General features: G+C 32.4%; 1 protein-coding gene across 1 annotated transcript in view; it reads right to left on the bottom strand.

The window, feature by feature from the left end:
• Nucleotides 1-20,881, bottom strand: part of LOC145694054 (uncharacterized) — a 35,446-nt gene that overhangs the window by 7,487 nt on the left and 7,078 nt on the right. The window contains exon 3 of the mRNA XM_081770199.1: nt 15,929-16,223. Within this exon, the coding sequence (XP_081626325.1) occupies nt 15,929-16,223 (295 nt within the window). The remainder of the gene's footprint in view (nt 1-15,928; nt 16,224-20,881) is intronic.

The raw sequence follows: 20,881 nt of genomic DNA, 5'->3' as shown, positions 1-20,881 counted from the left end.
CTTTCTTTTTTACCTTATTGCAAAGGGGTGCATCTCTTTGATACCTCCTCTTTGATAGCATCTCTTTGATACCTCCTGAGTTTGTAGCCTAGTGGGAAAGAAACTTTATACTCAAATCTTTCTTCATTCACTTGTAAGGAAAGAAGAGAGAGAAATAGAGGGAGGTATCAAAATTTAGTTGAGCTTTTATTCATTTTTTTAAAAGTGGACAACTTTGGGATGCTTAATCAACTAACAACTCTAGATTTTTTCTTACTTTTGCTTCATTATATTAGGGTGTGCGGAGATATCTACATACTGCCTTTGAGAGGATTTGTAGAATTGTTGTCTCCCAATTAAACACATGTAGTTTTGAAGAGAAAACAATTGAAGCCACGCGTTCCGTAACAGCACAACTCCATTGTTTGGCACTATATGAATTATATATATCGTTGTAATCGTCTAACTGAGCTCTGTCGTTTGACTTTCAAAACAACACTAGTTACCGTATCTTCCGCATGTTACTGACGTGTTGATTTTCATAGCTCACAAGTCCGTGAACCTGTGTTGTTCTGGAAAACAAAAAGCCGACATTAGTTTAACGTGGCTATGAATAATAACAGTACAACGTTCCAGTGTCGCCGCATGGAGGCGTACACATCAGGAAATATTAATGTTGTTAAAGTGGAACAAAGTAGGATTAAACATTTTAAGACTATTTTTTCTAAAATTAAAGAACCGTCACCACTTACTAAACAACAAGAAAAATGGAAAGTGACATTTTATTTTTAAAAAAATCAATACAGATCAAATACCATAAGCAAGGTATCATACAGTTTAGTTACAGAAATATTCATGATGACAGGAAAAGTAAAAGTTGATGAGAAAAACTAGGAGAGAGCATATACAACTGAAATTCTCCTGAAAGCTGCTCAAGCCAGAGATATTGCAAAATACCTGTCCTCAATTTTATCTACAGAGCAACCTTATTTTCAGAGACTTCTGGACGAATATGGTAAAAATCAGCTTCCAGTGCTGAGAAATCAGGAAGTGATGTGTGAGATTCATTAAGTAAAGGAAAGATATAAGTAAACTAAATGTGTCGTTTATTGTATTATTCTTACATTATTGTAAAAATAGAGACTGGGTTTATGCACAGTGATTGTTTGTTGTTTCATTTCCAGACATTTTTGCTTAAACATCAGTATTTTTTTTTTTTTTTCAAATCAAAGTTATAGTTTCTAAAACCAATATAACATATTGATGAGTTCCATAATAACTCGTCTAGTATTTTCATTATTTTATTATAGACAAATTACTTGTAATACTTGTTATTTTAATAGTTAGTGACATTTGCTATTCAGCAAAGTGTAAGTATGAAAAATATTTGATTTACAAGTTCAAATTTCCAAGAAATATTAAGTTTTTATTGATTTTCTCAATATCCCTTCAGCTGGACTTGTATGGTTATGGAAGTTACGGCTTCAATTCAAGTTATTCAAAGAATTAGAATGGAAACCAACAAAACTATAAGAGCTTGTAATAGAAGTAAATGTAGAATAGAAGAAAAATACAGCTGCAACTAACTTATCAGAAGTTAAATTAAAGTGGAAATAGGAAAATTGAAAGGGAATATAAATATGAAAATTTAAAAATATATATATATAAGATACGTAGTGGGCTAAACGAAGTTTTTAGTAGGTGCAAAAAATATTAAAGTATATAAAAAGAACTGACTGTACAGGGTGGCCCAAAAGTAGGTATACAGACCAGCATCGATCAAGTATGACATTTTAATTTATTAATATAATGAATTTATTTGCTTTGGTTGGTCGTAGCCTAGATATTGAAGATGAATAAACTAATAAATGAAGATTACAATGAATTGAGTTTACAATTACGTAAGATAAATTTGAGCAAGCTCTTAGTAACATAAAGAACAGAAGCAATATATTTTATCATACTAGTACCTCTGTTCTAACAAAATTGATTGTGATGTAGGAGAGGTAGTTCTTGAAGGAATGTTTATCCGATTATAAAAGAGAACGAATAAAGAGCAACTAGTTTAACATCACATGTGGCTTCAGTTACGCCATCCTTATATATATATATATATATATATATATATATATATATATATATATATATATATATATATATATATATAAAAGTTGGAAGGCTTTATCTATGGGTGCATTATGTATATTTCTGTTGAAGATAGAAAAGTTAATTGAATTCACTTTGATCACTATATTGACGTGGATCCTGTAATGAATATAAAAGAAAAATTAATAAGATGTTAAAAGATCCAGAACAAATTAAGGGTTAAAAGTAAAAGACGAAAGCTATGGTAAAAACTATGGGGGCTGTTTCAACTTTAGTAGTTCGATTGAATACCTGTCCTAGCTGTCGTAAAAGATTAATTACATCCGTTGAAGTCACAATTATTTGAATATCGACTTCTTCAACTGTTGTATATGTATTGGTATTCATTTTAGGTCTTCAGTATATTTTTCTTTTATTACGTAGTAATAGATAATCCGTGATGCCAAGTTTACTAATACTTCTGACTAATCTCAAAGGTCCACGGTTCCGGTACCATATAAATATGTAAGGTTAATTATACATTTCTTCTGTTACGTTACATTCCCTGATTCCAAATATATATATTGAATATTTATTCAGATCACGAGATTACCATGAATCACATAACACAGTTATTCACTTTTGAATATATATATTCACTTTTAACATATATCGTGTTTGTCACATTACAATATTATACATTCAGTCTTTACAAGATGGCTCTTCGTTTTCTCTATCTCTTAGTTATCGTAACAACGTCATCAAACAGATAAACAAGTTGTCATAGCAACAAAATTAAGAAATCTCTCGATATGATATAAATATTTAAATCTTTTCCTTATAATTTTCTTCTTCTTCTTCTTAATTGCTTGTGGCTTTAAAATAGCACTTTAGCCCGTAAATATAAACAATACTTAGTAAATATATACAAATTATACATTATCGTTGTATCTTTCCTTCCTTCTTCCTCACCTTAATGTCCAGAAACCCTATGGCTTTGTCCTTCTTCACTTCCAATTCCAGTTTTATGACTTTTTCTTAACATTAAATTTATTTCACAAACATGTCCAACTGTCCTTTTGTCCTCTTCCATATTTCTATACAATCACCAACATATCTGCTAAAAACACCGATTTGTCATATCTTTTACCTTACCTCTTTCTCCCAATCGTCCATAACAATATCAGACAGCACTGATTTTAACCTTGTACCTATGCTTAGACCTTCCTTAATTCTGACTATCCTGTCTTCTTTGACACAGTAACTGTTCTCCCACATAGTCCTCAAGGCCTCATTCAACCCTTTCTCATTGCAGTCTTATTCCTAGTTACTTTCACTGTTCTTTTATGACCATCACTATGCTCGTTCTTCTTAAACCTGGAAACATGACTTTCACATAAACACTAAACATAGTGGTCGTTTCTTTAATCTCCCTTACTTCATCCAACTTTCTTCTTATCTCCACCGACTTCTTCACACAGTCATTCTCGTGTTTCCTCATTATCACTTTTACCACCTTTTATATTTCTTTCTCCTGCAGTTCCGATATATTGCCTCTGCAATCCAATATTGATCTCAGTCTAACTATCTCCTTGTGATTTTTTTGGGAATTTTTATTCTTTTTACATGCTTGTAAAAGTAAAAAAGGCTGTTTAGGTGTTAATTCAATGCAGCTCAAACATCAAAGAACTTTCTTTTTAATCAATAATGTCGAAATACCTTTTGTTAATCATGACAAAATAATACAATTTCATCCAATTGGAAAAGAAACGTAAACGCTGTTCTTATATTTCAAAAAGAAAAAAAATATTTTTCCCTTTCAAATCAAATAAAGAAGAACATCTATTTCATTCCAAACTATTTCGGAAACCTATTCTATTTTCTTCAATCGAACTTCTAAAGTTGAAACAGCCCCCTTAGTTTTTACCATAGCTTTCGTCTTTTACTTTTAACCCTTAATTTGTTCTGGATCTTTTAACATCTTATTAATTTTTCTTTTATATTCACTACAGGATCCACGTCAATATAGTGATCAAAGTGAATTCAATTAACTTTTCTATCTTCAACAGAAATATACATAATGCACCCATAGATAAAGCCTTCCAACTATTTGTCTATCAAAAAATCATCCTAAGGAAAATAATAGTGTTCTTTTGTATATATATATATATATATATATATATATATATATATATATATATATATATATATATATATATGTATATATATATAAGGATAGCGTAACTGAAGCCACATGTGATGTTAAACTAGTTGCTCTTTATTCGTTCTCTTTTACAATCGGATAAACATTCCTTCAAGAACTACCTCCCCTACATCACAATCAATTTTGTTAGAACAGAGGTACTAGTATGATAAAATATATTGCTTCTGTTCTTTATGTTACTAAGAGCTTGCTCAAATTTATCTTACGTAATTGTAAACTCAATTCATTGTAATCTTCATTTATTAGTTTATTCATCTTCAATATCTAGGCTACGACCAACCAAAGCAAATAAATTCATTATATTAATAAATTAAAATGTCATACTTGATCGATGCTGGTCTGTATACCTACTTTTGGGCCACCCTGTACAGTCAGTTCTTTTTATATACTTTAATATTTTTTGCACCTACTAAAAACTTCGTTTAGCCCACTACGTATCTTATATATATATATTTTTAAATTTTCATATTTATATTCCCTTTCAATTTTCCTATTTCCACTTTAATTTAACTTCTGATAAGTTAGTTGCAGCTGTATTTTTCTTCTATTCTACATTTACTTCTATTACAAGCTCTTATAGTTTTGTTGGTTTCCATTCTAATTCTTTGAATAACTTGAATTGAAGCCGTAACTTCCATAACCATACAAGTCCAGCTGAAGGGATATTGAGAAAATCAATAAAAACTTAATATTTCTTGGAAATTTGAACTTGTAAATCAAATATTTTTCATACTTACACTTTGCTGAATAGCAAATGTCACTAACTATTAAAATAACAAGTATTACAAGTAATTTGTCTATAATAAAATAATGAAAATACTAGACGAGTTATTATGGAACTCATCAATATGTTATATTGGTTTTAGAAACTATAACTTTGATTTGAAAAAAAAAAAAAAAATACTGATGTTTAAGCAAAAATGTCTGGAAATGAAACAACAAACAATCACTATGCATAAACCCAGTCTCTATTTTTACAATAATGTAAGAATAATACAATAAACGACACATTTAGTTTACTTATATCTTTCCTTTACTTAATGAATCTCACACATCACTTCCTGATTTCTCAGCACTGGAAGCTGATTTTTACCATATTCGTCCAGAAGTCTCTGAAAATAAGATTGCTCTGTAGATAAAATTGAGGACAGGTATTTTGCAATATCTCTGGCTTGAGCAGCTTTCAGGAGAATTTCAGTTGTATATGCTCTCTCCTAGTTTTTCTCATCAACTTTTACTTTTCCTGTCATCATGAATATTTCTGTAACTAAACTGTATGATACCTTGCTTATGGTATTTGATCTGTATTGATTTTTTTAAAAATAAAATGTCACTTTCCATTTTTCTTGTTGTTTATAAGTGAAGACGGTTCTTTAATTTTAGAAAAAACAGTCTTAAAATTTTTAATCATACTTTAACCACATTAATATTTCTTGGTGTTTTAATCATACTTTTGTTCCACTTTAACCACATTAATATTTCTTGATGTTTACGCCTCCATGCGGCGTACTGTTATTATTCATAGCCATATTAAACTAATGTCGGCTGTTTGTTTTCCAGAACAACACAGGTTCACGGACTTGTGTGCAATGAAAATCAACACGTCAGTAACATGCGGAAGATACGGGAACTAGTGTTGTTTTGAAAGTTAAACGACAGAGCTTAGTTAGACGATTACAACGATATATATAATTCATATAGTGCCAAACAATGGAGTTGTGCTGTTACGGAACGCGTGGCTTCAATTGTTTTCTCTTCAAAACTACATGTGTTTAATTGGGAGATAACAATTCTACAAATCCTCTCAAAGGCAGTATGTAGATATCTCCGCACACCCTAATATAATGAAGCAAAAGTAAGAAAAAATCTAGAGTTGTTAGTTGATTAAGCATCCCAAAGTTGTCCACTTTTAAAAAAATGAATAAAAGCTCAACTAAATTTTGATACCTCGCTCTATTTCTCTCTCTTCTTTCCTTACAAGTGAATGAGGGAAGATTTAGTATAAAGTTTCTTTCCCGCTAGGCTAGAAACTCAGGAGGTATCAAAGAGATGCTATAAATGCTATCCATTTTAAAGCACCCCTTTGCAATAAGGTAAAAAAGAAAGGAAGTGGATCGCCTAATTTTTCAGTGAATCATCGAGTTGCAAAAACTACTGCTAGGTAATAAAGATCAAACTCCGGTAATTCAAGCGATTTAGTAGATATAAGATAAAGATCAAATACTGGACATTTTGGAGGACTCGCTCCTCAGAATATCAGATTATCGGTTGAGTGTATTTTCCCTGAGGTATGATACAATTGAACAAGCTTAATATACAAGATTTCTAGTTCTGAAAAATTAAAATATTTGATGAAAAGGGATCTGGAGACACCCCCTTCTAGTAAACATAAGAAGATTAGTGTTGTATCCAAAGATAAAAATGTCATTCGGATAGAACGAGGCGTCCGGAAAGACATAAAAGTAATATTGAAATCTAATTCTCTTTAACCACGTCCCTGTACGCCATTTAATGTACTAAAGCTTTTTTTTTTGCTTTTTTTTCTTTCTTTTTTTTTAATACGGAAAAAAATTAGTGAATTATCAATTAAGTCCCTAAAGGCACAACTACCTTACAGTCGGCTCAGCAGGATCAAATATTTTATATTTTCGATAAATAAGGACATGGGGTCTATGGAATCTATACCGTAACCGACTTTTTGAATTTACCTAATAATGGAAGTTCCACCCCGATAGACCACGCAGTTTGGGAGTATGAAATAAAAACTATAAACATAGCCCACTCTATAATGTCTCTTATCCCAATGTAACAAAAATAAAAAGTAAAAAATATGTAAGGTCAGAGTCAGTTATAAGCTTACTGACTAGATATCTCAAAACTAGTTCAACTAGACAGGATAATCACAAAGTAAAATCTAACAATATACGTATAATTGAGTTCTCTAGTCGCGATGACATTCGAAGTCGAAATTCGTTGGATTTCATGTAGCAATATCAAAAATGTAGAATTCAAACGAAAAAAGTCCTGTAATTGCATAGAATATCTAGTAATACAGCAACAATCACATCTGGTAGTTATACGAGTATATAGTGAGAAAGACTGAGAGAGAAAATACAGAAGATATGAACAATATTCACCATTCAAGTACGTTACTATTTTGAATTCTACATTGTTTACTTAATGTCGAGTGAGTTACTATAATTATCAATCAACAACATTTTAATTCATTAATGTTTAACATAACTCTATCTCAAATCCACTAATACGATACTTTTGAAAGAAGCTACTGTATAATTTTGAAGAATCAGAATACCGGACTAAATTATCTAGTCCCTTAACAATGGTAACGTTTTCATAATAAATTGTTTTAATGTGACGTTACTGAGTGGAAAGCTAGAAACTCTCGAAAATTATTATAAGCATTTAGTTTCAGGTAAAGTAACATGTGAAGAAAGATATCATATTTGTCTTGTACATTAATTCTATCACAGCTCACATAATTCATAGTGACTGATGAAGTCAAATGGATAGTTCACGAAACGGCTACACTTTATTATTTTTGAAATAACAAGTATTGTTTTGCTGAGTGAGTAGTTTAATTAAGTTTAAGGGAAAAATTTATTTATTTATTTATTTCAGGAAATTCTTAGGAAAACTTAGCCCATATTGTTGCTTCTTTTACAAACAAAGGGCTCTTACAGTATCAACATCATATGACACTATTATGTTCGAATACTAATAAGAAGTAGCATAATATATGTACTTCTTATAAATATTAGTCAATCAGTGCCAGTCAAAATATTATTGTTAGTGAATACTTCTATTTTTTTTAAATGTTACTTTTATTTAAATATCTCTACTCTAACGCATAAAAACTGTCCACATCTTCTTATTTGTGTAATAAGATAAACTTTAAAATCTGGTTTCTATTTGTCGGTATAATGTTTCTGTACGGAATAATGGGGAGAAATTTGGGTTAATTTCAATTGTGAAATTTACCTTCACAAATTCAGGAGTATATACAATCTTTACCTCTTGCACAAAAAGTAGACAAAATTCACACACACACACACACATTTCATAATAATATCTTCTTTTGTTCAAAAAATGTAACACTCCTATAATGAAAGAATTTATTCATTTTCAACGAACTTAAAACGTTCGTTACTGAATTTTCTATGTCTGGGTGTCTGGGTGCCTGTCTGTCTGTTATTTGCAATTTTTTCAATTTTGAACCCTGCATTCGATAGAGTATCAAAAACTATCAGAGAAAGTGATTAAAGTTTTTGCGTCACTCTTATCGTTCCCGAGATATTGGACAAAAAATGACCGATTTTCAGAGATTTAAGGAGCCATATCTCGGGAACCGTAAGTCATAGAGAAATCATATTGGTGTTGATCAATATCTAAAACGATGCTAAATATTTTGGTATCAAATAGCAACCGGTGGCCGCTGATTAACTGTCTACTGGCCAACTGGCCATCATTCGCCGATATTGGACAAAATGTTCGAATTTCTAGATATTTAAGCAGACATATTTCGAGAACTGTAAGTCATAGAGAGATAATATTTTGCTAATTTTTGCGAGAAAGAGAAGAAGGTGCAGATGAAAAGATTTACTTTTACATCTAGGAACAATGACAGTTATCGTTCCCGCTCCATATCTTCATTCTTTTTAAGTTCGTTCTTTCAATGCTCTTGGAGCATTCTCAACTTGTTTATTTTAGTATTTATTGCCAATGATTAAATATGACCTATATATCAAGAAATCATATATAGAATAGTGATTTCTAGATTTATATTTATGCGAGGTGTACATGTTACACTTCTGTATTGAAATTTGTCTGTAATCAAACACATTTTCATCGATCTGATGTCTTACAAGAGAAGATTACACTATGGAATAATTTTCCCTAAAGATTCCTTTAAAAATATCTTTCTTCCTTATGCAGGCTCTTAAAAAAAGAGAAAACAAAAATCTTTCGATAATAATTCGGTAGCAAGCCCAAGCAATAAAAAAATTTTAATCAATAATATCAAAGAATCTTTTATTAATAAATCATACATAACATAAAAACACAATTTCACCCAGTTAAGAAAAAGAAGCATAAGAACTAATGTTTTCTTATTCTTTCAGTTCAATAAAATATACAATAATAAGGAAGTGGAAGAAGAGACATGTCAAAACATACACACAGACTATAAACAAAGAGCCGTCATGAACTGAACGTTTCGAAACTATACTTTTCTCAACAACATATAGCTCTCGAAGGAAAGAGTTGAGTTGAGTTGATTTTGAGTTTAACGTTCCTTTCAGCAGCGAGGCTATATGTTGTAGGACTTACTATGCGGGACCTACTGATTAATGCGGAATTCGAACCACATGAGCTTCCGCCGGGTATCGAACCCGGGTCTCCCACTATCGAAGGAAAGAAAGAAAGAAAAAAATGAAAGAAAACAACTGGTGTTTTCTCAGCTTATAATATACATATTCATTGTTTCTTGTGAACTTAGACAAAAAAAAAAAAAAAAAAAAAAAAAAAATAAAATAAAATAAAATAAAATAAAATAAAATAAAATAAAATAATAAAAAAATCCTGGTATTAAAATCTACACAAAAGTGTTTTCTTTCACTCAACACTCTAAACCACATGCTGCTAAAATACTTCCTTAGACAGATACTCTTTAAATTATAATGTCATTATCTACTACAGTGTTATAAGCATGCTGAAATATTTGCTGGGTCAATAAAAAGATGAACAAAAAAGAAAGCTGTTTCAATGACTTGAGATTCAGTTAAAATTGATTATATTTTAGTTCAGTTACTAAGACAAATGTGGAAGGTGTTCCTTTTCCGTCTTGATTCCATAAGAAATGTATACGCACAGCATAAAGTAGAGTCAGAATTAAAGAAACTCTAATCGGTATTTGAAAAGTGAAGTGTTTCCTGTGCAGATCGTTTTACACGGGCCAGGAACATAGACATTATGAAAGTGTGATGGAAAATAACTGGCAACATTGGAATGTCTGTACCATTGAAGAATGAAAAAAAAAAAGTTTCTGGAACAAAATTTGAATGAGAAAATGTTAGCAAAATTTGAAGAGAAGAACGATGCTAGAAGTTGTTAAAGAAATGTTATTAATTTATTTATATTTAGGTGTTACGTCTCACGATTGTGTAGTTTAGGCTAAAGGAAGAGATGAAAGGACAATAGATAATACCCATGCTCTGAGCGGAATTCGAACCCATAACAGATAAAGTCTTACTCGCCAGCCTAGTGCCTTAAACTACTTGGCCATCCGAGTTAAAGAGAAAACAAATCTATAGTATTAATAGTGCTTATGAAAAAATTATACATATATCTATTAAGAGATGTCATTGGCTAGAACTAAATGATATGACTGAATGTAGAAAACACTCATGAGTAGTTTTCGAGAAAACGGAGCTTTTTTTTTGTACACTTAGAAGTGGATGCTGTCTAGAGCCTTTTTATTTCAAGTGTGCTCTCGGAAAATATGTGAAACATACTTCGACTCCATCCCCGCCAACCTCTGAATGGAGGATATCCTCCTTCGGGTTAAGAAGTGAATGACCTCGGCTGTGTTGCCAATTTGTCAGTCAGTCCTTTCGTTTTGACGAGTGAAGATCGTAGGCTAACTTAGAATGACTAACAAGACAGAGCACACAGCAAAGTCAGTGAAATAATTCATTGTGGCAACGCTTCCACATCCAACATTTGAAACATCGCGGCCACAGCAACTTGTCTAGCTCCTCTTTCGAGGAAGGTACGAGAAAACACACATCGACAGCAGCGCCAGCAGAGGCATACTTGAAATAGAAAGCCTCTAATAACCACGTCAGCTAATAAGATGAAACACACTGAAATATATTCTCATGAAGTTCTTTAGTATGACACTAGCAAAGACGACAGTATACAAATAGGGTTAATGAGGTAAGCTAAAACTGTGATAAACTCTTAAACTTTTAATTTGTTTTTAAGCATAATATTGTCTAAAGATAAAACACACGTGAATTGGTAGGTCATATTGAGCTGAACAAAATTACGTGTTTAAGGTTAAGTTGCATAGTTTCCGATAAAATAAGGGGGAAAAACGAATTTTTTATTGCGCTAAAAAACATGTCATTCGTTGTCAAACAATAATTGATAGCTTTTATTCTACCAGAACATGTTACTTATTTACTCTATATCAGGACGCAAAATTTCCGGTCACCAGGTCACCACTGGCGACTAGAAATTTAGAGCTGGCGACCAGGGTTCAGTAGGGATGGTTTCTGCCTAAACACACAGGACTGCGCAGTTTCTGTTTCGCACGAAAATACGTAATTATCACTGAGTGAGAGAATATACGGAATGTGAAATCTTCACAATGGTCTTTATGTTGGCCGGGGAGGGGGAGACTTCTCATAATTTGTACGTGAGACATACTGGCGACCATCATTTTTGGATTGGCGAGTGCGTTTGATTTCGAAATTTTGTGCCCTGGTCTATATGTAAAATAAATAAAAGATGCACCATTAAGAAGCATCTTGAATCTATTCTCGTTTGTCTTTTCCTAAGGGTGAGAATCATACGCCTAACAGTTACGCATATACTCCTACGCGGTGAGGCTTATCTTACTTGTAATAATTTGAGTATTATATGCAAAGAAAATTTAGAAAAAAAAAAATGTTGTGGTTGCTGAAAATAATAAAGATGAAAATTCTTACGTCAAAAAGAACAGATTAGTGAAAAATAGGAACTGAACTTTTTCAAGTTATTTGTCTGCCATTACAGAATACTTATGAAAATGACGACAAATCATATAAACGTAACAGCAAATTCTCAACACAGATCTACAGAAAAATTTGTTCAGTTAAATAATGTACGTACATACGTGCATATGTAAACCTATTATATGTAAAAATGTCTTTCTAAGAGCCTCAACATGATTGTGATTGCGAAAAGATTAACAAGCAGAAAGTAGCATAAATTTTGCTTATTGAAATTAGCAACCTTGACACTTGGTATAACCTTGACACTTTCTTACGTCAAAAATTTACCAATACTAGTTCTTTCCTCAAGCCTTTAACTCGTCTGCAAATTGAGTGCACTCTAGCGACAACTATTAGATTGCTTATGAACTATTAAGGAGCCTGACTGACACACAGAGACGTTTTGATGTTATAATAAGGATACACGAAAATAATCCGAATTTTTGTTATTATAAATTTTAGCAGTTATACATTTTGGGCTATTTGATTAATAAGCAAAGTAAATGAGAGGCGCTTACGTGATTACTATGTATAAATCGACTTAGTTTACCTCCTAATATTCTAAATGTCGAACTAACAAATGGTTGCTATGCAGATTAACATTTGAAACCTAAACAATTTCCTATCTTATGTTACAATGACATATTATAAAATGACCAAGTATATCCAAATTATATATTTTGCCCACTTTTCATTACATTTATAAAATAGTTTCAGAAATACCAATAAAACAATTTATCTCAATATATACAAAAGAATGATGAGATATCTTCTTTCTTTAACATCTGTGAAAGGTGCTCTTGTAATAGATATAAATCCATATCGACGGCCAACATTGTTTAAGTTGTATCAAATTCAATAGTATCTTCTAAATTGTATAAACCGATTTCAATAGTTACAGCACAAACTGCAACCAAAATGGTTCGAACACGAGTGATATGTTTAAACTCTTGAGTTGTTATAAATGAGTCTTGAGACTGGAGTCGAATATGGTTTTCTAAAACTATATAGTATGAAAAATCATACAGAAACAGAAAAGATGTAAAGCAAAAATGTTTTAAAACAGAAAACAAAAAGTATCAGAAGTCTCTACTAATTAGGTATCGGCCATTTTCCTAGAATCCCTGACGACATACTTTAAACGAAAACATATATCAAAAAGTTCACCGACTATTGTCTTCTTAAACAAGGCTAGTGCTTGTTTCTTAAATACTTTCTTTTGCAAATGAAATGAAATGAAATCTTTGAGTTTTACGTCTCACGGTTATGTCGGTTAGGTTAAAGGAGACGGTGATGATGAGAAAAGAATGAAATAGTAGAATGAAGAAAGTAGGAGGAAACGGGAGAACCCCGAGGAAACTCACGCACACGGTGTTTGTCCACCACAAAGGACCGAACCCGGGACCCTAAGCACCAGAGGTGAACGTTCTACCACTGAGCCACCACGGCCTCTACTTTTTTTGCATTAATAATCTTTCTAAGATAATAAAATGAAGTGGACTAACATTTCTTTATTTTCGGTAACTTCACAAGATTTGAAATATATTTTTAGAAGTATAAATGTATTGTCACATTGTTTCCGGTGATGAAGCATAATATAAAATCAGGAAAAAGATTATATATCTGATATAGAAATCACTGAGAATTGGCTGGAGATTTTTCGAAGAATATATTGGAAAATAATCATATAAATAATTTTACATAAATCGTATATGTCATAAATTAAATATTTACTTCGTTGGAAGTAAAGATCCATTTTTACGCGATTTTCCCTCCTCAGATACATGATGGAGACATGTGAATGGTACCGTTTGAAAGGCTGTTCTGTTCTAAAAAGAATGATGTACGAACCATGATCCTAGTATAAGTAGGGATGTCTCAGAGAATTTTTGCCTGAGATTCTTTTTTATACGGGAATCTTTAGTATTGTAGAGATATTTTTGGCGAGTTTACTTTTGCACCTAGAAGATTGAAATTTTGCACACACATTTAGTACACCCCTTAGTATTTTTCAGATCTCTGCGTTAAAACAGGGGGGCAAAAGTACAAAGAATGAATATGTTTTAAACAAACAATCCATTTCTTCATGATTTTCCCATCTCAAGTACATGATGGAGACATGTTGATGGTACCGTTTGAACGTATGTTCTATTATGAAGGGAGTGATGTACGAACAACGATCATAGGGTAAATAGGGATGTCTCAGGAAAATTTTATATTACATCCGGGTCATCTGGGGCATTGTGAGAATATTCTTAGCTCATTGGTAAACATTTTTCCGCACTTAGTTTTCAAGATAGAAGCTTGAAATTTTTAATGCACATTTAGTATACCTCTTCGTATTTTTCAGTTAATTTTGAGATCTGTGCATTAACAAAGGGGGTCCAGAGGGAATCAAAGTTTGAAAACAAACAAAAAAAAAAAAAAAAAAAAAAACAGATTTCCCTCAAAATTTCCCACCTTAGGGACATGATAGGAAAACGTAAATGAAACCACATGAAAGGTTGTTCTATTCTGAAGAGAATGAGGTACTAACCATAATCCTAGGATAAATGGGGATGATGCTGTAGCTGATTGACTGAAATTCAATAATTTACCTTTAAAAAGCCATAATTTAAAATGATTAATGTATATAGTTTCATTTGGAAATGTAAAGTTTTTGCATATATTACTGGTTCATAGAAAAAAAAAATGGTACCATATAATATTTGTCGTTGCGTAAGTGTGTATTGGTTATTTGTCTTTCCGTGGAGTTAAGACAGCTACAGGAATTGCGTTTTAATTGCAATTCAAAGGAATTAATATTACAATTGCGTCGTAGCATATGCTTGTAGTATTTACTGTCTTTCATTTTCTAAGAGTAAAATTTAATGGCAAGTGTGGAATTAAAAATGTAAGTTGTTCATTAATTCTCAGTTTCAATATAACTTCTACAAAACAAGCCTCATTATTCATTAGTATGATTAATAATATCCTTTCTATTTATTTGTTTTACAAATATGTTATTAAATAATCTGATCACACAATTTTCCAGACAGAATTTTAAGATGTTCATGAGCAAGGAATCCAGGGTTAGTACCTATGTGCGTTGCTCTTGTCAATTTACTTAATTAAATATGAAACACGATATACGGTATTTTAACTGAAAAATTGTATCCTATTAGTTATACAACCTTTCGTCAAACAAACAAAGTGCTAGAAACAATCAGGAACACTAACATTGATATACACATACCCAGATCATATCTTACCCTTCCACTTTTAACGTCCAATCGCCGCCACTGTACACAGGGATTGTCCAATCACAGAAGCGGTCTGTGGTATAGACCGCGTGGTCCAGGAGCGAATCCAGAACGGATTTCTGGGGGAGGCGGTGGGTGGTAATACTGCTACTTAGAGCTACTTTTAAGAGCTCCAAACTCTGGGATGGGTTTTATTTATATATAACATAAGAAAATTTTCTCTTCTGGGGGGGGGGGACAATCGCCCCGATCACCCCTCCCCCTGGATCCGGCCCTGACGTGGTCCGAGTGGAGAGACCCACTTCGAGAGTGAGAGAGTGAGTGGCTGTTCTGGGAAGTGGACTGGGTGGCGTAGTGGTTAACGCATCGCCATGGTATGCCGAAAGTTCCGGGTTCGAGTCCTGGTCCAGTCAGTCACTCTTTGTACTTCACTTAAATCTAAAGTCTTTCCTTAATTTACATTATCTGACGATGACAAAGTGTCCGATAAAATATAAGGAAAATAACACATTTTATCTTATGAATGAAGTATGATTTGATGGGTTCTAAGTAGTTTAGTATAACGTATAAATAATCCACAAATCACATAATAAATCATTTAAAAACAAGAAAGGAACTTTTACCTGTTTCATCAGTATAGCCATAGAGTTGAACTGTGAAGTCTAATGGTTGTCCATCTTTTGCCTTTGCTCGAAGGAACACGGACTTCCTGCTTATTTTAATGGATTTATACACGAGTGTATCTTCACCTACGTGATTGTATATTCGAATGCCTCTGATTATTTTGCTTGACTTTCCACTCTCTTTGTGTTTGAATTCTTTCTCTGCGCCACCGCTAGCATCCTTCTCCGTTTTCTCTAATATTACCTCATCGTCGGGGTCGTTTTTTCCAATTCGAATTACATTGAAATTTTTTATCTGAAAAATGATAGATCACATCACCGTTTTACAGTACTTGGGAAAGTAAGGATTAAGGTACTATAATAAATAATGAATCTTTACTGCTGTATCTGCTACTAGCATCTCATAAGTATTTATAAAGGTTAACCCTGGAATACTAGGATTTTTTTTTTACCTAGTAATACTAGAGTTGGAGAATTTTCACCCGTTGATTTAATTATAATTTTTATTGTTACGTTTATACAAAAACACCGAATTGTAATATTACAGCTTTATTTCTATGGATGTGACTTTCCACTAGATATTATAAACATTTTAAAAATAAATTGTAATTCACGTTAAATCAATGTATTTCAATCAATTATTATTTTTTTTTCGTGTACATATGATCTTGGTTTAACTGCACATTTAATGATATTTATTATAATATATTTTTATATTTTCCATACTATAACCTTCTCTTATATGTACTAATCAATAGTCCACAAAGTATTTTAAAGTAGATATTCCTTTCATGATAGTACAAAACAAAATTCCGGAAAAGTGCATTTTGACTAATTGTCATCACGGCTTATTTGTAGAATAAGTTGCATTTTTATGATACGACCAGTATAAAATACCACGTGTACATGTTACAACGATTTTTAAAGGCAATTTAAAACATTAGATGAAAAATATAGTTGAAATAATGGAACATTAGGAAACTACTACCAATGGGTTCTTCATATAATGTCACTTGCATCTTTTGCATACTGTTTCCCTGTATTCACCACAAACAAATGATTGGCTCTTACAACAGCGAACAGCGTACTTTCTGTCCAGATCTCGGCGGCACAAGGGGCATCTTTCTTGTCGTGACGTTCGTGCTGGAAGTCCAGGAACAGGTTGTACCTCCACATTTTCGGCCATTTCCTGATTCGTGTGCAACACAATGGATTCAAGCATTGCATCGTCGAAATAGAGACCAACAATCCAACTCAGAAGTACATTTTCTTGCATCTCCTCTCGGACCCGGCATTTTCCTAACAATATTTTTGCAGGAGTTTTGCCCTTATTTTTCGGTTCAGTGGTTGCCCATTTTGCAGAGCGTTTGCCCACAATAACCTTCTTATGCAGTTCAAGAATGTTTGGATTACTATGTTTTGGTTTGAAAATCGTATCTATATCGAGCATAGTCTTACCTTTTACCTTGAATTTTGAAATAGTAGGCACTGAAAGTAATTTTGAACCACTTCTCTCCGCATCTATTATTTCATCTTTCCTACTTGCTATCACAACAGTTTCGCTATGTAAATCGCCACTGGGACAATAACTATCACTAAACATAGATGTAATTTCAGGCGCAGGACTTAGCACACCGCCAGTACGCAGTTCAAGTTTTTTTTTTTTTTTTTTTTTTTTTTTTTTGCTGGCACCAATATCCACTATCTGATTTTTCAGTCGAAGAACTATCACTTGGTTTATAGTCAGGATCAATATCACTGTCGTCAATGCCATATATTTCGTCGTCTTCTATGTCGTCTTCTTCAACGACATCATCCTCTGGGTCAACGACAAATGCTGGTTCCTCGTCTGTGTCTTAACTGCCTTCCGCTGCTTCATCCGTTAACATTTTTTTAATTTTAACCTCTGTAAGACCTCGCAAAGAAGCCATGTTCGGACAAAACAGTTAGAGAATTACAATTACTTTACTACTAGAATGGGTGAAATTTCACCGAATAATTACCGACACAGCGTATACTACGCACACAACACAGCTGCACGTGACACTGACTGAATCTGCACTAGCTGGAATGAAAATACACAAATGCTCAACTAACTAGATTAACTTGCCATCTAGTGGCAGCTAGTCAAAAATGTCATTGGGTGAATTTTCACCCATTCTAGGATTCCCGGGTTATGTGCTTCCTAATTCAATCTTAAAATCATTCGTTGTCAAGGAATCGGAGAAGTAGCCTCACACCAGAAGCAAGAAATTATGAGAGTTTTTTTCTTTTTTTAAGTTTCAATTTTTTGCTTATGTGTTTTCAATTCTAACTCTTTTGTTCCATTTTATTCATTCTACAAAATATTCAATGAATAATGTACGTGCTAAACACAAGAAAGCAAAACTGATTTGATATGCAATATTTCCATGTCACTATGACATCTAGAAATTTCTGTTAATAGAGAACTATGAAACATCTTGCGATTTCAAAACAACATAATTTTATCAAATTAATTAAAATCTTTTCTTTTTTGTTTGTGGTATGATTTTTTTCACTAAGACCTTGTAATAATACTTTTGTTAGTGATGTTGAGCAAAAGTTTTTCTGTTTAACCCAATGGTTATATGTGGATTTGGGATTTTATTCTTGTGATTTTAATGATTTTTTTCCGCAAATCTTGTTAAAAGTCCCTTTGCTTTTTTCAAAACGAAATTGTATTTGTAAATAAATGTATTACTTAAATTAAATTTGAATAGTATATTAGCAAAAAAATTGGTTACTTACCAATAAATCCTCAAGTGGGGAAGTTAAGTACTCTCCACACGTATCGGAACAACAAACTAGTTCCGTCTTCAGAGGTAAGATAATAAGGATAAAAGTGGATGAGAGAAAAAGGTTTGGAAAGAGGAATACATACGCCAGAATAGATGAGTATAACGTGAAGGATGCTAAAATGCCACAGTGCGAAGGAACGAGCTCAGTTGAAAGAAGCACGATGTCTATGTTACGTCACTATTGCCAGAGCCAAAATATACATTAAAGGTAAGTAACCAGATTCTATCAATGTTGCCAAAATCCAGATTTAAAGCTGATTTATATTTGTGAATAAAGTATGATTCTTTAATCTCCCATTGTTTCTTTGTTTTTGTTGACCCTATCACATTCATCTGCTTTATATTGTGTGAATATTGTTTTAAGTGAAGCGCTAATCCCGACATGCTCTTTTCTGGTAACTTTTTTTTTTTTTGATTTGTAATATGTTATTTAATTTGGGTGTTAATATTGTGTTTCGTTTGATCTCTGTATGAGGAATCACATTTACATTGAGCAAGATAAACACCTGGTTTATTTAGTGGATCAACAAAATAACTTTTAAATCCGGTAAGATGTTTTTTTAAACTTTTCGAGGGGATATTAAAAGCAGATATTTTATGCTTTGAAAGAATACGTTGAATTTTTGTCGATAATTGTGGAAAAGAAAGGAATTCCTACGCAGGTTTTTGCTTCCTTGGAAATACCTATTTAAAGGGGCTTGCACCGATCTGCGTGTTTGATTAAACCACTTTTGTAAAGTGCGAAATTTGTACTTTTTTCTTTTTTTGTCGACTAATGAACACAATAAAATTTGTGTGAGAGAACCTTTAATGATGTATATGTACAAAAACTTCCCCAAACCGTTTTATTTTTACTATCACTGTCTTTCTTCTTTCTTATATAATTATCAGCGAATGCTGACCTTCCTGTTAAAAGAATTCTCCACATATATAGATCATATCCTTTTAAAACGATGTGTTGAATGGACAAAGATAGCACAGTATTATAACCGTATTTGGTTTCATTTGTTTTCATGTTACAATATTATATTTATCATTGTTATTTGAAAGGAAAATTGTATCATTCTTTGTATTGTTTTGTATAAAATAACATGTAAATTGATTTTTATATTAACATATACGTTGGTGTAGAATTAATTAATTGGGTTTCTACTGTACATTATTTTATAATGGATAATTAGATTCAGGATACGTAAGAACACCTATCTAAAACGAATTACTTTCCTCAGTCGAGATGTCACAGTAACTGAAAAACAAAATTTACCAATATTTACATATGAGTCCATTATCTTTTCTAACGTTCTTATCAAATTAAGAAACAATATTCTTATTAATGCTAATTGAAGTTCATAGTTGCATATATATTCTTCAAGATGTCATTAGTATGTTAATAGATATCACATATAGGGACTTCACATGCGAACGGAAAAGGAAGAAGAGCTAATTGTTTGAGCCACTAGATGTATACATACGAAAGAACTACTGCTTATGGCAATGGTAAAAGTGCCCACACTTGGATCAACTTCTAATTGTGCCTTTTATGCTGTAAATATAAATAGGTATAAACGTACCAACTTTGAGGTCGTTTTTCTCGTGCCCCATTTACGTATATATTTAAAAATAGACCACTTGGACTCAACATCCCAAATTAATGGCGTCTCTCTGTTTGCCCTATTCTTGTTTTCGTACAGACCTGCTGGCAATTTACATAATGATCTCTATCTCACCTTAATGTAGTGAAACAGGAATTAATGTCTGTCCTATTTCTGTTTCACCATTGAATACTACTAATGATGACATGATTACTGCCATATTGTAAATTGTTTTGTCATATCAATAACATCAGGAATCATTCTACCATATATCAATTCTAATAACATGAAATACCAATAAATACATTTCACATATGTTGAACGGGTTTTGCGTGGCGGGAGGAAGGATACAAAGGTAGTCACTGATTTTTTTTTTTTCGTAGTGCCGCTTCTAACTCCCTCCTATGTTATTGCAGAGTGGTATATTCGGTTTCACAAACACTGTCGAAATGAATGATTTGGCAAGAAGTGTACATAGCGAAACAACATTTCCTGGATACTACTTTCAACACAGGTCGACAGTTTGGCGTGTGGTGTCATTT

This window comes from Thermobia domestica, chromosome 9, assembly GCF_964235325.1.
Source record: "Thermobia domestica chromosome 9, izTheDome1.hap1.1, whole genome shotgun sequence".
NCBI classification, from domain to species: Eukaryota; Metazoa; Arthropoda; class Insecta; order Zygentoma; family Lepismatidae; genus Thermobia; species Thermobia domestica.
Note: the sequence above shows the minus strand (reverse complement) of the source record. Positions and strands in the feature narration are given on the sequence as shown.